This window comes from Varroa jacobsoni, unplaced genomic scaffold (genome assembly GCF_002532875.2).
Source record: "Varroa jacobsoni isolate VJ856 unplaced genomic scaffold, vjacob_1.0 scaffold_306, whole genome shotgun sequence".
NCBI classification, from domain to species: Eukaryota; Metazoa; Arthropoda; class Arachnida; order Mesostigmata; family Varroidae; genus Varroa; species Varroa jacobsoni.
Genome location: NW_019213208.1, coordinates 126,989 through 150,612, shown reverse-complemented (window position 1 = coordinate 150,612; position 23,624 = coordinate 126,989). Strand labels below are relative to the sequence as shown.

At 41.6% G+C, this 23,624-nt stretch overlaps 1 protein-coding gene and 1 long non-coding RNA gene across 4 annotated transcripts in view; one reads left to right on the top strand and one right to left on the bottom strand.

Annotated features, from left to right (window-relative positions):
• The first annotated feature begins 954 nt into the window (after positions 1 to 954).
• On the top strand, positions 955 to 10,390 carry LOC111259202 (uncharacterized). 3 transcript variants are annotated; one of them, XR_015310480.1, is made up of 3 exons: positions 955 to 3,003; positions 3,504 to 4,805; positions 9,711 to 10,390. It is a non-coding gene; the product is annotated as an uncharacterized LOC111259202 (long non-coding RNA). The 3 variants fall into 3 exon arrangements; XR_015310479.1 differs by lacking the exon at positions 955 to 3,003 and having other exon boundaries at positions 3,039 to 4,805; positions 9,711 to 9,849; positions 10,314 to 10,390; XR_015310478.1 differs by lacking the exon at positions 955 to 3,003 and having other exon boundaries at positions 3,039 to 4,805.
• An 811-nt stretch (positions 10,391 to 11,201) lies between these two features.
• Positions 11,202 to 23,624, bottom strand: part of LOC111259218 (uncharacterized) — a 137,477-nt gene continuing 125,054 nt past the window's right edge. The window contains exons 3-4 of the mRNA XM_086967798.1: positions 18,312 to 18,485; positions 11,202 to 14,640 (exon numbers count right to left, since the gene is read on the bottom strand). Of these exons, the coding sequence (XP_086823924.1) occupies positions 14,576 to 14,640; positions 18,312 to 18,485 (239 nt within the window). The 3' untranslated portion in view covers positions 11,202 to 14,575. The remainder of the gene's footprint in view (positions 14,641 to 18,311; positions 18,486 to 23,624) is intronic.

Here is a 23,624-nt window from a genome sequence, read left to right as displayed (position 1 = left end):
CCAATAGCTCGTGCGTGGTCTTCATGCATTTTGTCGGCTGCTGCTGTCGCTCCCCGAACGCCACTGCACGCCAGCCACTGCAGCCGTCGCCGCAGCAAGAGCGCGCTTGTGGGCAAAAGTTCACCAATAGTTTTACCTGGGTCGCACGTTGGTCATGCCCGACAACGGACTGCTTCTTCGATGTCTGACAAAGAGTCAAGTGAGAGCGTCAAAAAAAAATAGCAACGAGATGACGAGGCGGAAGAGGAACTTCTCTCCGAAAGAACAGTTTACTTCATTGAAATGGCTTGTCTACAGCGCGAATTTTAACACTAACATTGATAATCATTAATTTTTAGGTATTACCACTCATCGCCATCAACGTCGACTAGTATGTACCATATCATAGAGACGAAGTAAGCAGCTGGATGAAGTTGCGACACTTGCAAGTGATAATAATGATTACCAGCTGGTATGTACCGCTAAGCTATTAGTATGATGCTCGGGAAAAACATATTCGGAACTCCTTTGCCTAGACAGCAGATGTCGATAGAAGCAAAAGCTTCCACGAAAAATTGCCCGTCATGTCGTGTTAACACATGTGGCTACCTCGCAATCTACGAAAAAAAAATTAATCAACGCGCGTGACGTACGCATCAACAAAGGAAAGCATATTAGAAAAATACAATATTGTGCATATATATATATTAGTTCTAACTTACTATGTTATAGTTAACAGCTGTCTATCTAACGTACTCCCGAGGACCTCATCAAACAGACATGAATACAGGAAACGAAATATTTCGAAGATACGAATTAGCTTGACTATATTTAATTGTTAGAGACTACCCACTGTTAGAGACAGTATAAAGCAGATAGAATCCGGTCTCATTCGAATAACTGAAGTGGTTTGCCAATAGGGTTGTTATACCTAGCTATTAGAAGGCACCGATTGTTTTTGTTTTGGTTTATTTATTTTCATACATTCGATCTATTACTGCCGGAGCTACCTGTTTTTCACCAAAATTCAATACTGCACATATTACCTTCACCGGTATCCGTATACACATAGGTAGATGATGTTGAAATATATGCGGCAATAATGGCTTGCTGCAACAATATACCGAGGATAAGTTTTTAGAGTGTATCAATAGACTAGATTTAAAGCTGTTGTTTGCAATATGTGCCATTCTGTACTTTCGGCATAAAAATTCCTGTCGTGTACATACATTACGTTGGCAAACTTTATATACAAACAGGAAAAGCCATCGACGATTTAGGAGGTTTGACAGTTATCCTAAAGTACACAGAATTAGTTACGCATGGTTTTCTTCGATGGGACGCTTTCTGGACCCTGCTTCAGGTTATTCAAGATGTATGTTTAGCCATCTACGACAAACGCCGCACCTGTATAATATTGAAATTTGGGAAAAGACACTGAAAAACTTGATAAATATCAACGTCATTAATGAACAATAGCTTAAAGGTATCAAGAAGCTTCTCCTAAGTTTTCAAACAGCAGTATTCGACATGGTCGAGAAAAACTCCAGATTTCGCTGCGATATGTTGCCAAAATTTATCGCCAAACAATAGTGTGTACGTGATCGAAGACCATAGGGAGTTTCCTAAAACTTGAAACGGTAAGTAAAAAGTACGTAGCATACCGATACTATGTTTAGTCCTAGGTATTTCCATTACTAGCGCTATATAAGATCGAGGTATCGTCCAAATAAATCGTATTTATGCCCGTGTCGAGGCACCGTCAATACAGCTAGTGGCAATGAGAGCAGATTGTCATAGGGGATTAGTCAGTTCGACGATAGTCAAAATGGTTGGCCAAGCTGGGCCATGGTGGAATGTTTGATAGAATGTAGGGGAGTCGCGTTACCACCGACTTTGCTGCTTAGATTATTCAAAACGTGCTTAGTGGATTAGAGCATTGGTAGCAACGGTGAATGTCCACGGCTGATCGCATCGCGTTTATAGACTCCTGCCAGATTCAGCCCGACGCTGGTTCGATTTGTTCGTGGACGACGCAGGGACCTGCAAGAAGCTCAAGGCCCGTCTGTGTGAACGATTTCCCAAAAAGGGATCGTCCCGTGCAGTAAAATACTGTTCCTCTGTTCATAAGCCTGACGAGGACCTGTACGAGTTAACGCAGGGCAAACGGCTTCTAGTAGAACCTTCGAATTCAACGTTTCCACATGACGACAAGCAACCGTGCCAGTGCGATGATCTACGGCGTTACTGAAGCATTACCCCCAGACTTTGCGAAGGTTGACCGCGACTGCCGGATACGCCGGTGGGTATCTGGAAACGGGCCGTCGACGCGTTCAGTCACCAGAATGCCAAACAGCTCTAGCATCTAAACGCCGTGGTACGGACAAACGTCCCGACGCATCTCAGCAATTTGCCGCATTAATGTGACATTTAACTAGGACACGTTACAGATTCAAGGCTCCCCATGGTATCCGACCGAGCCTCGTCTGGACGATGACTGTTCGATTCGACGCAGAGATGTACTCATCAATGGAAGCTTGTGTCAAGTCAAAGGGAATACAGTGGGCTGTTGCGGATCGTACGAGCCACTTTGGAAGTATGGATGAGCATGTAGGCATCCGAAGAGCCACGAACGCTCCCATGTCGGCGTTGGCGCATCTGCTTAAATCAGGAAGACGGCGGCTTGGTTTGAAAGCTGCAGAAGCGCAAAGTCTAAGGCGGCGAACGCGTGCATTTCGACGTTCCCATTAAAAAAGATCTCAGTCGTAAGTAAGTTCCCCCTAGTGGAAGCGTGGGGGCGAGAAGGCGCACAGAACGCCGAGGTGCGTGCGCAAGCGTCAACAACTGCTGTCTCAGTGGCCGAAGGGAAACATTCGGTTTGCCTACGTAGAGCGGACGTTCAAAAGAGAACTGACTCAGAACGTGAACGGTCACGTACATGGATAGTCGAACACCACACCTAGTCGTAGGTGTTCTCGTCGCCATCGTTGTTACGGCCGAATAAGTCGGTTTGTTCTGACGCCTGTAGGTCAATGCATCTAGCAATATAATGTGTTCGTAACATACAATATACTGATTGAAAGCTCGCTAGATTTAAGATTAACAACACGTAGTTTTTAAGATTCGAACCTTTATTGTTATAATCATTGTTATTACTGTGGTTGTTAAATGATATGCAATGGATTTTGTGGTGTTGTAACTATTATTTACAGCAGACACACTCTTCGCTCGTCGTCATGACCATTATTAGCTCTCATCACACTATTCCAACAGTGTCCCCTGTAGCCATTTCAATTAGCGACATGATATGGGTTGTGTCGTTGCATCGTATCTGTCTTGTCTGTGTTTTAGTCATAATTACGCACGCCTGCCCATCTACGTCACCATCTTTCCCTGTGTTATTGCCATTTGTTTGTTACTACTAACTCCAGTCACTCAACGCTGCAACTAAAACGTAATTAGCGTTATTTCATACCACTAATCCGCCGCTGAGATAGGATTTTGTTATTGTTGCTCTGCTCTAGGATGAATGACGTTCATAGTCTCCTGCCGTCAACGGAAGGCCTAAAAGGGACGAGTGTTTTGCTATTTCTAGTGGTTATTTAATATTGCAGCCTTACGCAACAAAATTTAGAATCGCATGCCTCTGTATCAATATGTTCTTGTGAGACCGTGTAGACGTTTCGCGATATGCGCTCGCTGTGCCGTTATGTTGACTCGACAGTAGACCTGCTCATACAGTGCCGGCAGAGACGTCTTTTCGGTTGCGGACTCCCTTTTGAGGTATGTATCATAGCGCCGAAGGCTTATTACTTTTTTGTTTGTCTCAATTATGTTCAAGTGTAGCTAAGGTTGTTATTTGTTGCTTACGTGTGTGTGTGTGTGTGTGTGTGTGTGTGTGTGTACGTGTGCGCCTTTCCTATATGTATATAGCTCAATGACACTGTAATATTCTTCGTCTGCTTGTATTATTATCATTGATCTCATTATATATAATATCAATAATAATTATTGTTGTTAGCAGCAGCACTGGCAGCATCATTCTCGACCCATTATTATTACTAAGATATAGCAGCATTGCTATCGTAATTGACGTACTTATAATTGCAATTACTAATTATCGTCGCCTTATTAACCACCATCCTGATTATTATAATCACAATAAGAACCAATTCAACCTTTAGTACTGCTCGGCAATAATCATCATTTCTATCGCCATTACCATCACAATAGTATAATGTTAAAACTTATCATTCTTATTTATCTAAGCGCTATTGATGACCTTACTAACAGCAGTTGCAATAGTAATTATCTTTCTCATTCCTATTACATTTAAAGTAATAGTAGCAGTAGTAGTAGTAGTAGTAGTAGTAGTAATAGTAGTAGTAGTAATAGTAGTAGTAGTAGTAGTAGTAGTAGTAGTAGTAGTAGTAGTAGTAGTAGTAGTAGTAGTAGTAGTGGTAGTAGTGGTAGTGGTAGTGGTAAGGATTAATTCTACGTAGGTATACAGTTTGTGTCTGTGAATCTCTATGTTTGTGTGTATGATGACAACAATCGTAGTACCCCAATTTTCAAGTAGCAGGGCATCCTGAAACTCTACAACAGCCTAAAGTGTAAAAAAACCGTTTGCCCAACACTTTGACGTGACCAAGGGCAATTGTGGTGGTGGTGGTGGCGGTGGTCGTCGTTAGGCGGGAAAATCAACGTAACTTTGATCCGACCTTGAACACCCCCTCAGGCCTCAGCGAGCGCTTAAGGAATCAATAACCCCAGTCAGATAAGGGCCCATTGTTTTCGGAGCATCGGAATCAGGATCGATGCGGTTGGTACGTAAGCGCTCGGGAAAACATATTATAGATCTGAGCTTTTGTTCTATATGATCTTTGGTAGCAATGGCACACTTGTACTAACTAGAGTTACGTAAGTCGGTTGGCCTGCTAATAAAATAACGGGCTTGGTGCATAGCAGATAGGCATACATATAGATCTGTGAGATACCGAAAAGTAGAATCATGTCAGCCTATATCATATATATATAGCGTTGTTCACTTAATTGCTGCACAATCGACACGTCAAACTGAACGTTGGACAATGAAGATCTGATTTTCGTTCCTCAGCGGATCGTCTCGAGTGCAGGTTTGTTGCTGGACGACGCTCAGTCAATATGATTGGGTAGCACTGAATAGCCTGGTGAAAAAGTGGGTTATACAAAGCGAACGTTTGGGTGGTGAATTTGTGGCTGGGGCTCGGTCGTAGAGAGAGAGAGAGAGAAGAAATGGCGAGCATCATGTAGAGCGAGGGGGCCGCATAGTTTGTCACCTGGTACTTGCATATCACCGCAAGTCTTCCACCGCAGCTTAAAAACGCGGAAATGTATTTAGATAACGTCTCTGTGCAATATCCACCGAATAATGGAAATATAGCGGAAAAGACCTCTACAACAGATATGGTGGCCCCCCGCTGTAACAACTAGACTGCCTTTGTAGGGAACACGCTTCGCGCAGGCTGTGTTCAGAAAACGAATTAACGTGCTCAATCCAAAGCTTTCCCAGTAACTTCACCGTCAGCCATAGGACCTTATCCGCCGTTAATGCTTCTGTAAATTGTTAATTGTTTGAACTGATACAATATTTACGCAGAAGTTAGCTGTGATTTGGATTGGGGATGCATTTCTGTTGTACCTGTTGCACGTCGGCAGGCCTCAATCCCATACTAGTGAATGTGTTTGTAACGATGGAGTGGCTGAAAGCTCGAATTGAGCCGCTCGCCTTATGAACGAAGCCTTACGGCACACCCCGTCTAGCGGGGTACATCACTCAACATATCATGGTACGATCGCAACGCGCGGTTGTTTTCTAGAACTCGTCTCATCAACATCATCATCATCATCTCTAACTGTTTCATTCAACTGACAGACAGACCGACTGACTGCTGTAAATTCCTCGACCGTCCCTCATGGTGGTCGATTATTAGTAAACATGAACGACTTGTGATCCGGCCTAATATGTAGGTATCTAAGGCCTGTTGCAAGATCAGAGATTTTTATGGAAAGGATTTAAGAGCTGACGCCAATTTTATCAAAGAACCCGACCAGAAACACTAACGTTAGGAGTAGTAATTAATAAACAAGTACGAGCAGTGGCACGTATACAGTTTTACTGCGATTGCCGCAATAATAAACTTAAAGCTGGGATATATATTGTATAGTCGTTCAATTGGATCGGAGCCAGTTACGTGTCGCGCGTCCTTAGGACAACATTTTTTTCGTGTTTTATCGCTGATCACCTTTCGTGTTTTAAAAAGCATTTTTTTCAATGACACACATACATTACTTGTCCTTCCTTGAATATATAGAACTCTTGACTTATCAAACTGGCCACGCTGACATTAAAATTCTCTTATCTAGTTATCATGCATTTATCTAGCGTCTATTCCGTCGTGCTTTGTTCTGGCTCAGTGCTCTCTTTCCTTTTCTCAGTCACTTTATTCATTCCCATCGCAACTCGCACTCTTTGCTGTGGGGCTCTCTGAAACACTCTTCTGGACCGAAAGTACAATCACTTATAAGCGCGTAATCTCTGGTACTGTGAATGTGACCCCGACTTACATTATTTTTCTGTTAATATTTTATTTGTCCACTATAACTTACTAAAGTTATACTTAAAATGTATCCGCCCCTCCATTTACGCGATTGCTTAGTCTCATCTTCAGTTTCTAGGTTGCCTAGCTTGCAGGCCTGAAAAATCCTGCATTTGTTTTTTAATGTACAACGCACTTCAGTTATTGTCATGTACTGATTGTTATTTAGTAATTTCTTGGCCCTTGCGACAATACTCATCGTAATAACAATTATCTTATGCTAATCAACTTGCCATTGTACAAATACGCTGGGATTAAAGCAGTGTTTTCGGCACACACACATATATATATATATATATATATATATATATATATATATATATATATATATGTACTGAAAACTACTCGAAGCTTTGTGTGTGTTGTAAACCATTAGGTTAACGACAGATTTTCTCTCACGATGAGTTTGTCCGGAGTGCTGTTGCGGGTGACGGGCGAAGCTAACCCGGCCCTCATGCCTTCACCATAAAGCATAAATTGTTCCTAGCAGGGCAGCTTTATCTAGAAAGTGACTCCTAACTTACAAAGTTAAAACCGTTACTATGGGCAAAAATCAATAATTTTTATTAGGCAATTAAAATTATGTGTTATTGTACAATAATCATAAGAAAAACAGGGTTCTACACAGGTAAGGCTTGTCAAAAAAACTCAATCTTTTGTATTCATTATGGGGAAAGATAAGCGATTAGCTTTTTAGAGGATGGGGTGCCGTGCTACTTGGCGGCAAAGGGAGAAGACCGACTTAGCCGTAGCTCCTCTCTATTTTGTTTGTAAATTCTTGCGACATCCATATCTGGTATGTTTGTTGTTTGTTATTGTTATGAAAATACTAATTGCTATTACGGGATTGGCGCCATGTTTCACTTTTAACCAAGTGGAGCGCCATATACTGTAAACCTTTTTATTGTTTTATGATCGCTTTTTACACCATTATGCTCAGGACTTTTATGCTCTATCATAGCAGACATTGTCAGAGGGATCAGGTCTGTTATATGGCTTCCATTCCTAAAAAGTAAGGCTTAACGGCTGTTACGAACTAGATATCTGCAGGAAGCTAAATTTCCAGGATAGAAAAATTACTGTAAATCGTTTTAGGAGATTCCACAATGACAGTTAGTCAGCATGTCGGTCAGTCAGTCCATCAGTGGATCCATTTATGTGTCACTATATATATATATATATATATATATATATATATATATATATATTAGTCCTTACCTAGATATTATGCTGTGGGCAAGAGCAGTCCTATTCGAGCGTATTATATTAGTACTTTTAGGCCGCCATTGCTGGTGGCAGAAACCATAATTGCCACATCGCCTTTGTGTAGTAGTACGCTTTTATTTAATGTAGGAGGAAGGGACACCTGTGCACTTATTTGTTAGTTACTATTTTTTTTATTTAATGTATATACCTCGTATCCAAATTGATTCCATATTTATTCACTCCACAACATGTTTACTTCATTCCGGACCGGCCTCATCTCTTCACCGCTTTCTTGCCATATATATATATATATATATATCGGGCGTTATGTGGCTGTTACGATACAAAGAAAAACGTTCGGTACAACGTTGCTTTGTTTAGGGCGCGTTACTGTGTTCCATCTATATCTGTATTATTGTTGTTGTTACGTCATCATTATTTATTCCCTCTTATGATGATTATTACTATTAATAATACTTTAATAATTTATAATACTACTACTCACATTCATCAACTTCCAGTTCCTGCTTGCACTCCGTTAGTAAGTACTCGACACCATTCGTTTTGTAACTTCTACTCACTCAGCACTCTTAATACTTTGCGTTCACGGGTCGTTTTAGTACTACCTAGATATTCCATCAACATAACCATCATCGTCGACAGCAGCAGAAAGAGAAGGATCATTATCACCATCGGCATTGTCCTAGTGTTGCCTTTTTAACTGCTGTCATTCTTAATGGAGCATTCGGCCTAAGAGATGTATTTCATTCGTCAAACGTAGCAGACCGTCATCTTTGCATTGCTTCACTTACCGCCATTGCCCGTCCCGCTACGATTATTGTCTGCTGTTAGCCAATTTGCTATTTATAGCAACAGCCTCGTTTAGTACTTTTACGATTTTGTTGCGTACGCTTTTGAGGTCGTTGTTACGTGTCACATTGTAGCATATGCGCTGCTGCTGCTGCTGCTGCTTCTTCTTCTTCTTCTTGGCGTTAAGGACGAGTCGCTGACGCCTGGGATTCATCATCTTTCAGCCGCTTGCTTTCCTATCTCTAGCCGCAATCATCACCAGTATTGTTTATCTTTGTACCGGTTTTGCCACTGGTTTTCTGACTTGTTATGTATCTGCACAGTTCCTACTATGAGAAAAATGGCGACTCGTTCTTCTGCAATACTCGTATGAAACTCATCGTCCTTCAAATTCACCTAGCGTCACGAGTCTTCGCTCGACGACTAGCGTAGGTCATAGCAGAAACCCCTTGTCAACCCCGCGAGGCTTAATGTGACTGTTTGCCCTTTACATAAGTAAATTCATTGATACGTTATAGCTAGAGCTAAAATTGGTTTTTTCCATTCAGCGTCAGACTGTGCAACAGTCTCATAGCAGACTCACGTTAGGTCCAGCTTCTTATCAATGTCTACAAGTTGTGCACTTCAGGTTCGAATACAAGTGTTTCGTGCAGCTCGTTTTACACTTATTCCTCTTTTTGTTGCTGATGCTGCTGTTGTTGTTGTTGCTCTCATACTGTAATTCGTGGTTCAAATGGCCGTCCTTTTTCCAATTTGGTTGACAAAAAGGTGATGTATCTATTGTTATATGTATATCTATTCTTCAGGTCAAACCATTAATTTGATTTAATGAAGATACGAGTAGCGTCAAAGCGGCATTAGTGTATGAAGGGCTCGCTTACTTATACTGGCACTGCTCGGCAAGGTGCTACGTAACTGTAGTTATAGGGTTCGGCTTTTGTTTATGGCAATAGTGGTTCTCTTCACTAGTGGCAACATCTGCATCATAGCCTGTGGATATTATAGCAGTTGTTGTTGTTAGAGCTTTGGCTGCTAATGTAATATACTGTTTTTGTTGTTATTGGCGTCTGACCGTAGCTGTTTTTTCCGCATCGGTGGGTTGGGCGAAACAAGGCACTACAATGAGTATGCAATCATACATCGTAATCGGTACTCGCGGTCGACAAATATTATCATTTCCTGTCGTCGTCGTCGTCGTCATCGTAATGGGCATCAGGTTGATACTCGTTCGCCTCTTCGTTCCTTCGCTTTGATTTATGCTCTCTTAGCATCAGGCATATTTCTGATCAGCCTGTCCACACTTTGTCACTTTTATTAATTACCTGTTGCCTTACTATCAACCTACATAGGATACTCTTGTGGCAAAAAAGGCAATAATCCTGCGCGTCGCTCCTATCCCTTGTTGCTTCTAGTGATCATCTTCGTATGCGTCTCCTTGTTTGCTACCATGCATGTCTGAGCGAGTCTGTGTTTGTTATATGCGTGTATATGGTAGAAGGTATGTGCATCTTGCGGATGTAGACCATCGGTACTACGGTAAATTATTAAACCATTTTAAAAATAAATTATCAATTATTATAGATTTGGCGCGATTCTGCAATGCCATGGTTGCAAAAAAAAAAAACAAAAAAAACAAACACAGGTAAATATTAATGGGTAAAACTTGATTCTTCACTATAGGACTTCTACAAGAGGCCAACAAGCAAGGAATGCGGTTTCGGATGTGTATAATAAATGGTGAACTTTATCACAATGCGCGTTTATTACTCATCATTCTTGGCTGTCATGTAGCTTCAGAACTGGTCCAATAGAAGGAAAAGAAATAGCTCTTTTGGGGCATTTACTGTTCGTATTATAATTGTGTTAATGTGCTACGATAAGGCGTACAACATCCCCTACGTCAATTGCAGACAAACTTTGTTTTCGTGTACCTCGTGTTCGACGTTCCTGGACTCATTGTATTATCTACCTTACAGCAGATGATGTCGTCAACGTGGTTCGTTAGGGTTGTCCTGCTGTTTTCTTTAATCGTGGGCTAGTTATTAAACACATAATCATAGTCAAGAGCTTTAGAACGGACTTAACTGCTAGTTAGTTACCGAAGTATAGCATTTTTTTTTCAATCATCTATCAATCTAGTTACACGTAACTATTGGAATGACCACGTATTGGATAAAAGAGGGTCGTAGCTCTCACTGTGAGACCTATCAAAAACAGAGGTATTGAACAACAGCGATAACAGTAACCGTATGATTCTCGTCACCATGCAAGGGTGCTTCTATTTCTCTTCGTCCGAATGCTATCAACACTGTTGGTCTTTCGTAAGCAGTAACGTCGTTGTCCGCGATCTGTACTCATGTCCGTTTACTGCTTCGGCCCCCCGTCGTCGCGGGACTCGGTAATGAAAAAGCAGCTATCTCAGCTGTATTCTGGCTAACATACTCGTTCTTCTCGTCAGCTTCTCTTCTTCTTTACTGGCACTCATACTCGTCTTTATAATTCTTAATACCTCGTCCTCGTAAGTTTCCATCTCATACGCTTATTCATATTATCACAATAATAATAGCAGTAACCATTACTTTTTTTCTAGGCATCTACGGTTGTCTTTTGTTGTGTATCTCGCCACTCATGAATTAGTTTATTTTTTATTGTTTTCTAGCTATTCTATTCGTTACTCCTATCGTAGGTTTCTACTCAGTCCATTCATGATCACCGCCATCATCAACGCCATTAAAGGTCACAAAAAATAGCATTGCACACTATTCAGCTCATCAGTCATTTTGTAGTTTCTTTTCTGTCTTCGTTGCTCTTCATCCACTTCTACATTTCGTCGGCCCCGTCTCATTGCCCTTCTCTCGACCTCGTTGTGTTTTGTATATCATTCGCGATTCAGGCAAACGCTTCTAAGGCAAAACGTGAACGAAACCTTAACTTGCTTAATTATCTTCGTCCTTCTTTCTTCCGCTTGCTCCAACTCAGCCCTACACCTAATCCTATGCAGGCGCGGCGAATCGCGGTTCCGAGACAAACCATTATTACTACCCACTGGGTGGAATTAGGTCATTTGCGCCTTCCTTTTTTGCTAGTTCACGTACCCTAGCTTCCTGGTTAGACTTTTACTTCTGTCCGCGTATATGTTCCGCTTTTCATTTTTCTATATTCTTACATCATTCTTGATTTGCTTCCTTCTGTTTCGTTAACTAGTAACTAGCGTTTGTGTTCTGTAAGTCGTCATAGGTTTTGTTGATATAGAATATTGTTGTATGTATAGTTATCATCATTATGACCAGTACCTATAGTTTGAACCTTTGAACGTTTGATCTCAATATATGTATATATATTATGTATTGATATCGTCATTATTGTGGTCCTAGATTTCCTGGGCCTCCGAGAGGGTTAACTCGGCCCTGTGCCCTCCCGCATGCTACATGCAAACGTTTCATAAGAGACATATGTTGCTGCTACCGCAACTATATATTACCACCACTCCTCTACTTCTTTTTGGTTATACTAAACACCTCGCGTACTGCATCCCTGCACGCCGATCTCAGTTAAACTTCATCTGCCATCATCATTGAATTTTTTCCTTTCCTCCTTCGTTCTTATCTTTTTCTTCTTTATTCAGCTACTGAAGCAATCAAATGACTCCGTTTGCCCATTGCGTCGTTGTTTAGCTACTGGTTAACGATTTGTCGAACAATATGTATCACAGACGACGGCCCTCTCTAAACAAAGCAAAGCTGCGTGCTCTTCATTTTTCTAAGCTTTTATTGATATTTTTTTTTTTTTCGGAAACATCCGTGTTACGTTTCTGCATCTCTCTGACATTTATTCCTGTTCTCTGAACCCCCCAATTCCTTGATCGTATTGAGCCAGTTGGCCGTATATTTTCAAATAATTTCCATAATACTTTTATTTTACCCTTTTTTTTCACTTTTTCTTATATTTTTTCTTTGTAATTGCTATACACCTTTTGATCTACTGGACGCAGATTTACGGACGCGGTTCACCATCGTCAGAACAGTGAGTAGGTGTTGAAGGAAAGGGCCATCAACATATCGACACAAGTATATCACATGTATCACACCGTAAAGCAAAAAAGTATAATCGGCTTTTTCCAGAAAAATTGTATTTCTCACACTGCACCACCAGCTCCACTACCAGACCTTTGAAAACACTCATGAAATAGTGACAGTTCTACCATTTCTAGTGCGTCCTATTGACTCCGTCGTTCATCGCAAATTCCATGTGTGTCTATGGAGAGATGTGGAATAAGGTTAAGTTATGTCTGTTTGGTTTGAGGAAAGGTAATACAGCTGCAAGCCTGCCTTTTTGAAGAGCACATCTGTAACATTTGTTGAGAGATTCTGACACGGGTCTACTGGAACTTGGCATTTTTTGTACTTAGCATTATGATATGCCAATTAGATCTGCAGTATGCCAAAGATATGCTCTATTCTAAGGGAAAAGCTACATAAAATCGACGGTATTGGGCTTCTTGTCTGATGGTAAAGCCCAGACTCTGACCACCGAGGAGTTCAAAGGGCTTCACGTGAAAGCGGCGGACAAACCTGCCCAGAGCTGGGAGACGTTTGTCCGTTTGCCATGTGTGGTGTTTTGTGTTTGATTTAGGGTCGAGAAAAGGAAGGCATACTCTCTGTTCCACCCCGTTAGTATCGCATACCATACCCGTAACCGTTAGCCTAGCACTGGCTTAGCAAAGCCTGGGTCCTGCGCTGATCGTTGTACGCATCCCTGAAAATTCCGCCGCGACGGCGGCCGACGCACGTCGGCGCGGTTGGGCTTCGCTAGCGGTTCCACCGACATTGAAGCCGTTCCTATTTGCAGCTGCCGCTGATACGGCTCCATTGTCATCGCGGTCGCTGAAGAAATGTCAGTAAATGGCTATCCTGTTAGGCCGGGAAAATGATCCCCGGAAGTGTGGGAGCTTTTTGTGTCGTCAACCAGCCAATAAAGTGAGGCAACCTACATGTGCGTTGCTGCCCCTTTCTACCGTAAGAGAACCGTCTGTGTAAGTACTCGCGAGCTTCGGTGGCCAGCGCTGCTTAAACATAGCTAATGGAAGACGGTAACGCCGTGGCTGGTTGTATGACAAAAGACGCCTGGGAACAGGGAGTTGAGCGGTGGTGTGGCAAAACAAATGACGGAGCAGGTAAAGCTTGTTCAACGTAATACGGCATCCTATTCTCAGTAGACATTAGCATATGCTGATTAATTTTAAAAAATGGCCTCCAGTATACTTGTAGTATACAACGTTTTTTTGTAATTCGAATGGTCGTGGAATCGAGTTTAGCCAGGACACTTTTATTTTTTTGTGCTTATTTCAGCTGAAGAGACGACCGCCATAGATTGTAATATTCGATAGGATGGTCAGCAGCACTGACTACTATATTTGTTTTATGTACCTAAGTGATACCAGATGGGTACTAGGCATTGAGAATTGACTTGAAGGCAGACGCACGCAAGCTATAGAAAATACAGAGTCACCGTATTGAGCAAGTGAATAGACTCACATTAGTTCTCATGGCTGTGATCATTTCCGGAAACGCCCTGCAAAATGATGTCGGGCTAGGTGTTGTCGTTCTATAAGAAGTCATTATTAAATAAAATGCTCTTGGTTCAGGCTCTCGTCAATATATCCAACCTTTCTTTCGGTACAACTGGAAGCATTTGTGGAAAGCGTTGTTGGTTGATTGGTTCGCTCTCGAATAGTGAGTATTTGTAGCATTGCTCACAAATATCGCGCTTAGTATGTATTATTAAAGTGATTGTATTTGGGCTTCAGAACTTATCCGGTTTGTGCTTTGGTGAATTCACTCTAGGTGCTTAGTGTTTGCTTGTTTAACATTGCATTGATAGCGTTGTTTAAGTTCTGTTAGAAATTAACCATTGCAGCGCGGAGGCAGGCTGGCGGGGGGTTGTCATAGGGGCACTGCGGGTTCCGTTGCACTCTGCTGCTGCATCATCGCTTGTAGATCCTTGTTTACTGAAACGAATAAAAAGAGCGTGCAATAAGCGGACAATTAATTACGTACCGGAATCGATAATATGAGTTCTTACTAGATGCCACATAGTGCCCCTCATGTAACTCTCGAATTGCACGCGCACGTAAAAAAACCGAAGCTATAATCAAAATAGCTAATAACAATAATAATAATAATAAGTGTCAGGCCCACTGTTCCGTGACTGAGCGTGCATAGCTAAATGTATTAGTAACAATTTAAATTATATATATATAGATATATAAAATCGTTTTCGTCATATTATCGTTAGTAAATAACTTGAACATGATCAAATGCTATTCTAAAGCTAAAAATGTTTCTAATTTGAATTTTTGATAAAAATAATGTCTAGCTAGGCAGCAAGCATGTCATCAACTTCAAAGGAGCAGAAATCCATCTAAGGGATAACAAGTGAGAGTTTTTTTAAGTTAAGTCATTTATGTCGTATGTTAAAAAGTGTGACTTCTTCATTCTTTGGAATCTTTCTAGCAGCTTCCAGCACCACCGTATTAACGAACCCCTCCAGCAATTTGAAAATTTCACAAAGGAGAAATACCCTCATTAGAGAAAGGGGAAGCAACACTGAAGTAGCTTGTTAACTTTTGCTGCTAAGTATGATACAATGTGGATAGAACGGGACCTTTTGCTTTTTTTACGGGTTGCAACGTTTGAGCTTTCCCCAAAAATGATGATCAATATCACATAGCGTAAAGCATTTCTCGCTATAATCACTGTATTATCAGAACACCGTCACGAGTACTTAAAAATGTTTCCATCATTTTTTCATCTTCGATGGCTAATGCACATCCGGAATACCGATACAACTTTTTGCGACTAAATATACATATATTGGATCACTGAGTTGAAAACGAGCTGCCCCTATATAATTCTATATCAAGAATAGAAACGTTTAACAAGTTCTTAAAGTCTGCACGGGCCAGCAAAGCATCGGCGATTTAGCATAAAAAAGCCTCGCTTAGCGCCATGGAAACACATCACACTCCAATGCCTTTGAGATCAAAAGAGACCTTATAAAATGACTGCCCCGGAGGCGTGCTTATGGAACCAATAAACAAATGTGAGACGTTTCGTAACGAGTCCATCATCCGGCTTCATTGACTAGATCAGCAGTGTTGTAAACCGAGGTTGTAACTCGGGAGCGTGGGCAGCTTCTTTTACCGACTTTAGAAGTTGACGATGTCATTGATAAAAAAATTCAAATTTTCTAAGAAAAACAAACCGTCATAGAGTTTTGACAATTGCATTATAATAGTAGTTATTTTCACTCTGTTGCCAGTAGGTTATATTACTTTGTGAAATAAAAATAGAATTCAGGCAATATGTTCTTTAGAGCACTCGAAAGCCCTAAATTGACGCATGGCGATTGAGCGTACTTCGTGTTCACAACTATGATACAATGCGTTCATCCACGGCCAACTGAAATGCCGTAAGCTAGATAAACAAAACAATGATCTTGAAATACGTAGTGTTCAACGTTAGCGGTCAACCTAAGACGAAGCCAACCACGAAAAAACTGCGTACTCACGCAAGCCGCCACTTGATAGCACTACGAATGCGGTGCAAAAACGGCGCTACTAGCAATATGTATTTATGTCGCTCTATACAGCCATAAAGATGGCGGGCTTTTGTGAGCACGGGCGGGCGGGCAGGCAGACAAACAAGAGCCAGTTAGTTAGGTAATTCTACCAAACAGAATGCTTTAGGCGGCGCTGTCCGCAACCTTGACTTCGCTGACGTGTATTTAATGACTTAACCGTGAGCACGAGGGATGAGTCAGAGGGTGTGATTCTATAGGCTCATGGTCGTACTGGGTCCGAATAGCGATCCGCTCGATGCTAAAAAGTCATCGACGAACTGCTAGCAATTACTAGAAAGTCCTAATTGATCCAATCTTGGATGGACTGGAACGGATTCAGCCTTGTATGATTTCGATATGGAACCCACAAGACATACTGATGCAGGCACACGAAAAGGTAGGCCCGACAAGTACATGAGAAGTGTACGTGCTTGTGAGAAAAAGCGCTTTTGTCGAGCCTCTTGGGAGTCCAATTTATACCACTGACCTATATCTGCAAGTGGTGCCCCCGTAGCTGAACGATGATAACTGCCCCCTAAGGGATTATTATCGTCTTTGTGGCTTACCTCATTTATAAACGGCTCGGTCTTACACATACGTAGGCTAACACGACCGCATGTGTCTTCTATCGTTCAACCTCTCCGGTTTTTATTCAGGGTACTGAACGTGTGACGCCCACCGCCATTTCTGTCACTACGGCCCCGATGTCATCGGAACCAGAGGACATATAAGTGCACAGAATCGGCGAAGACGCAACGCATAGCAGCAATCGTTTGCCCGACGACTGGGTGGCGGTAGCGGTGGCATTTACTAGACTGCTAACTAAAAAAGGTTTATACAATATATCTTGCCCCTCGCCACACTGTGTACATAGAAGGCGTGCCATCTGCTAAGACACCGTCTGTAACTTGCTATTCGAGTGTTACAACCGTTTAATACAGACATAATTCCCAACATTGTTGCACCTGTACATAACGGAATTAACTGGAAAATAAAGATTTCTCTGTAATGAGACGACAGCTAAGCTTCCAAGTTGAAGGTTTCTTGTTACTCTCTCCCGCGAACAAACGGGCCTTCCTTTCTGGGAGCTAAGTTAGTTTGAATCAAGTTAAATTTACTCGAACAGCTCTGTGTTATGTGTCCTATCAAAACGTTTTGCACGTGTCTAGTGAATGTTTCATTCGAACTCAGTTAAATATTTAGGTATTTTACCGAGATATAGATGCAGAGCTGATGCTGAAGTATTGAGAAGAATCGCGTGAATATGGCATGCGACGGAATATCTTCAAAGACAGGAAATGACGTTTTATGGAAGGCACCGATGTAGCCTATATTACGTGACCATTCTGAGGGCTATATGAAGCAGAGTGATGTATGGCTATGCGGACCATCGCATTTCGAGTATGACGTCCATGCTAATTGTACAGAGAAGTTCTTAATAACTATTTTACCTAAATGTGTCAAGTTCTTGCAATTGTTGCACTACGTGTCGCTGTCACATATTAAGTAGGACTGTTTTTGAAATAGTTCTCGACCGTTTTGTTAGTACAACGCACGATTCAGGTACTACAATGCTAATAAATTAGAGTTTACCATAAGTAATAATTTTCACTAGAGTCATCCACAACCACGAGAGCCGCACTGCAGACGTCAGTGTAGCCCTTTGATCCATATAAACCCATCTTGTGAGGATGTATGAGATAACGATAGAGATGTCTTCAGTTTATGTCTTCTAAAAAATAAATGAATGATATTGACAGACCACAGAATAGACGAGCCTTAGACGCGTATAGCCGTGTAATGTTCTCTACTTCGCCATATCAGAGTTATTTTCAACGCTAATGATAAGCCAATTTCGACTTCAAAGACCCCGCTCTAGATAGACAAACAGATAGTCCTATACAGGGCAATTTCTATATTACGCGTTGCACAAAGATTGTATGATGAAGAAAATAAATAATAAAGCCACAGTTGGATTGAAAGAAAATTCAGGTTACGATGAAGCTGATTCGTAAGTGATCAGAGCAAGCGTGATTATCAATATGTCATACTACTTACACGAAATGTTGACGCACGTGACGCTCCACATGATGCTCCACACCCATCCCACGACGAAGGGCGCAGTCAAAGTTTGGATAAGGGCTGCGAGCAAGTTAAGCGCGAATGCGCGTCCCCTACTTGAGTATTCTGTACGACAACCGCATAGGACGCAGAAGGCTGCCACGAACGTTCCTGAAATTTAAATTACGCCTGTTTCAATATTTTGTGTAAATCCACCCTTCGCCTCGAAGACGACAGCACACATGCAGAATATCAGACAACTCTCAATTCCTGGTTCAATGGTTTTCTACGAGAAATCCGCCATTTTGCATGTATACGATTGAGCATAACAATAATTACAATGAAGTGTTTTCATTCCGAAGTCAGCATCCTGGTTAAATTTAAACGTTATGCCAATATCTATATTGTATGATAGTGATTGGGCAGGCTAATGTTTATCCTGAGTTTATCAGGCATATACGTAATGCCATAACGATAAACACATTTATTTTACTTTACCGCTTAGATATTTGTCACCCAGTGAAAGCGTGATTGGGGTAGGAAACAAAAATGAAACCTAGTGTTAACTGAATTTTTGGGTCTCGAAATGATTGTTGATTATGCCCTAGTCTTGGACACTTGTGCCGCGGACGGCAATTGCTCTAGATCGCTTCGGAGTAACAGAAATTGAAGAGCGTCTCAATTTCGACTTGGGTTAACCGTCCTGTAGGCCTGCAAATAACGAAAAGCATTTTATACATTTCCAACTATACAATGGGTTGATGTGGGACTGGAGAGGAATTATGTCATGATAAGTGCTCATGTCACGGTAAAGCGCAAGATCGAAGCAGACCACCTAATTCGCTTATAGAAACACAATTTTTTCCATTACTGTTTTCAATCCTAATCAATGACCTTCCATTCAGAAACTCCATATGGTATTCACTTACTATTAAAATAATCCCTTATACGTTATACTTAAGCAACAGTTGTGCCTGTTGCTTGCTGTAGCCTGTAGGAGGTTATGAAGAAGATTATATCTCCCTATTAGCTTGCAAGATGACCGAATAATGACGTTTATAGTTCGTCTTGAGGTTTCGATAGTCCTTTACGCAAGCTTCACGAGGGCTAAAGTTTCAGTGAGTAATGAATTTGGCACACAAAACACACGGCTTACATGAACCCCATTTTCATAACTTTAATACCTTCTCGTATGTGTCAAACGGTTGTACACTAGCTAGGAATCCTTCTTTTTATTCTACTGTCGTAGTTGAGGAGTCGTAGCTAGCGGAGGCCAACGCCACCAGCGCTTGTCAGGCTCCTAGGGGTATTAAGGGTAGTTGTTGATAAAACTGTATCGAAGGCTGTGTGTCATTCACCTAAAGCTCCCCAAGGAGAAGTGAAGGGGCAGGAAAGGAAAAGGAGAAACGCATGAACGAGAACGCAACATTAGCGTCTCAAGGAATGCACTATATGGGATGAGGTGAGATCATAGTGAAGACATCCATAAAGTAGGTGTTGATGGAAAGCTTTTCGCCTAGGGGCTTTTCGCCGAAAAGTTGCTACATTGGCGCGCGTTCCTCCACGCGACTACCTGCTTTGCTTAGAATCAGTGAAGTAGTGACGGCGAAGGAAAATGGGACTACGGTAGTCGGATGACGCCACGAAACTCTACAGGTATTGTACTATGCTTTTTGGAAACCGTTAGGATATCTTCTATGTCACTCGTCGGTTTCAGTTAGGCGCTAATTGAAACAAGCTAACGATTTTCTTACGCACCGGTCTGACCAGCGAGTCACTTAGTGCCGAGTCGTGTGACTTGTATAAGAAACCCATACTTTAACCCGGTTTTTTTCAAACAGAGACAATGGGCACAGAGTAAGTATTGTGCCCATTGTCTATTAAGTCGTATGTGCGATACCATGAAGCCTGCAGAAAGCGTTGGGAGAAAGCAGCATGACGCACTAAGAACACTAATATGTATACTGTTACGGTACAGGCGTTCAGTCATTCAAATTCTCTGCTGGTGCTTGAGAAGCATATTTAACAGGTCGTAGTGGCATATCATAGGTACTAGTAAATCAGAATATTGAACAACATTATTATTGTTCAGCATGATGATCCCCTTCTGACGTCGCCCATCACTATCAAATGACTCTCTGGTGTTTCTTTAATTGATTTCGACTTCCGCTTATCATTCTGGCCACCGACCTTCTATGACTCGTCCCCGAAGTATGCCATATCACAGTGAGCCATATTAACTGGCTATCTTCCTAATGGTCCCCTATTTCTTTGATCGTGCACGAACATATCTCGTCGCTTATTTTTAATACCCCATACAGTATTTTTACGTTCGACCCTACTAGTCGCTTGCTGGAGAGCAAACACTGGACGACATATAGGCGTACAACATTCAGTCCAATCATTTGTTTTTGACTAGAAAAAGGTGTTCATTGAGCAGCTCTCTAAGATGCGTGAATACCGCTATTCGGCCATACCTAGTCAGCTAGGGGATGGAGCTAAGGCCGTTGCCACCTGCCTATAGATTGGAATCAACGTACCGCCACCTGTGTTCCAATAGTAGCGGGATAGCGCGCTTTTGCAGCGATACCCCTGGTTGGGCTCCACTTATGCCCGTCCTGTTGGAAGCAAAGGCTCCTGCTGCCACTATGCCGCCTTTTCGATGTGTTCGAGGGTGGAGCGGAAAGACAAGGGCAACGCATTGAAAAGTTTTCATATCCGATTCATTGTTCCAACCATACTTCGCTTGGGCAGCATTCACCGTTCAGTGTTCTTTCCTCGACTTTGGACGAAGGCATGTGCACTTGGCTTCTGCTTTTTATGAGAAGGGGAAAGGAACAGCTGCCCCAGCGTCCTCGGCTTGGCGCGACCTAAACGACGAGGAGAAAAAACCTGAAGGTGGACGAAAACGAGGACGACGCGGTGCCGCTGCCGGGCTCTATATGGCGGTTATTCTAGGCACTTAGCTTCCTTTCCTCTGCTGCTGCCACCGGTTGTAGCTCCTGACTCTTTTGACTATCAGCGCATACACACACATACAGCACTGTCACAATCAGTTCCATCGCTTCGAGCAATCAGCCAGCTAGCAGCAGCAGGGGTACCGCAAACAACTCCATATTATTATTTCCATTATAGCGAAAACGATAGAAGGCGCGTGTACCCTAAGGCTTTGAAAATAGAGAAGAAATAGTAGGAAAAGCACGGTTCCTTGTCTCGCTCAATGATAATACGTGCTCCGCCGTGCCGTTATTTCGAGTAGCATAGATCTTGCATATTGAATTTGGCCTTATACCGGCAAACCTACTTGGTACTATTGTAAACTACACAGACTATCATTATCACATCTATGGCACTATTCGACAACTATAGGACTTTCAGATTGCCTCTGGTTACCGTACAGCTAAAATTCTTTGAAAGGGCTAATCGTACGCCAGCTTATTTAGGAGGTATTTAAAATCACCTAGAAAATTATAGCTTTTAGTTCTTACTGGATACATGCATTAATTAGTTGAATGAAATCCTATAAATAACCTGATTCAGACTTATGGCCTTTGTCAAAATTTCGAATCGACCTTTTCTTTTATTAATGCTATAGCTCAGTAAAAAGGACAAGTTAGGCGTGCTTTTTCGCTTGGAACAAGTGAAACTCGCGTTGGCATTAAATACTCATATTTGAAACATTTAAGTGCTGAAAATACGGGGGTGAAGCGGATTCAACTGATTTAAACGGCCCCTCTTCATTCGTTTTAGTAGTGCAGCGCTGAATCTCTGAGTTGTGGTAAAAGACGGTGGTAAAACTTTGACAAGATGTCTTGAGAGGAAACAGCACAGAGCTGAGTGAAGAAACAGACAGATTTCAACGAAAACTAACTCCGACACTCTCGCTAAGAACTGCATAAGTTATTCTCAACTTCAAGATAGCCCCGACGAGGTCGTTCGATATATAGCTAGTCTCGGAACATCTAACAACAAAATAGTTTTTTTACTGCTTGATTTTGTAAATGATGTATTTTTTAAAGATTTTCTACTTTATTAATTCTACGGGCTTTTTTATGAAAAATTCTTAACGTAGACTTCATTTATCCAAAAATAGTACCCTACGAGAAACTAATCTATCATCGCGGGGAGGAAATGATGCAGATCGATCCCTATCTGTTTTTACTTGGTGCCCTAACGGATAATTTTTAGAATGGGGTAAGTTGTAGTTGCTTTGATTGTAGGTTACTAACGTATTGAAGGGTGTTCGTCAATGGACGCGATGTACCAAGCACGATGGTTGGCATCACACTGACCACTGTCCGGTTATGAAATTCCGAGCTGCTGGTTAATGCTTTTATATTGGTAATTTTACTCTGTATTCTACGATGATGATCACTAGAATTGTATATATGTATTTGTCAAAGGTGTACATAACCACGAATATCCAGTGCGTCAGCCTTTTTAGGATGAGGCAACCTTATATTACATATCGAACAGTTACAGCCTTATTAATATGTGAACCTAAGTTTAGGAATGGACTAAAAAGAGCCTTTTCAAATTCTATAAACGGATAGGCTGAACTTTGGAAGTGTTACCTTGATAACAAAATGCATATACGGTTGCACGATGCAACTTTGTTTATTGAGAACTGTACAAGTTCTCTGCTATCGGTTGCGTAGCCATTGTGCAGTATATAGTTTCAACCATCGGCATTTAATTTATCAACAAGGGAATATATCTTTGAGGTTAAATTTGAATGCGTAGAAATGAAGCGAGATTCATTATGTACAATCATCCGTTGAACTCGACCTACCGTGTACCCTGATCCTGAATTACTTATCAGTCAGACAGCTATGTAACCAAATAACAATTTTATTGTCAGTTCCAATCCTCATATCAGCTGTACATAGGAAACAGATAAGTCAGTACCTATCGCAGTTGATCCTATTGGCTCCAGATCAGTATCACACTTAATACGTTGAAACGGTTTTACCTTAGTGCCATCGTATTGTTCGTTACCTAAGAGTTCTATGGGAATAGGCAGCTGAAGATTACAAACTTTAGGCAAACGCTACTTCTTGACCTATTCGCGTATGGTCAAAAGTAACGGGGTATGTTAATTTCTTTATAACTTAAAACTATGTCAAGGATAAATGCGGAAGGGTTCAGACAAACCTGAGCGTTCTGAAATCAGCACTGGAAGGCGGTAACTGGGACAAAAGCTGAGCCAATTTGTTATGGAGGATCCTTTTCTAGGTCCATGCTAACCAATTGAGCTGAATTCTAAATTCTTATGATGTTCCAGTGAGACCTTGATTACATCATTGACTC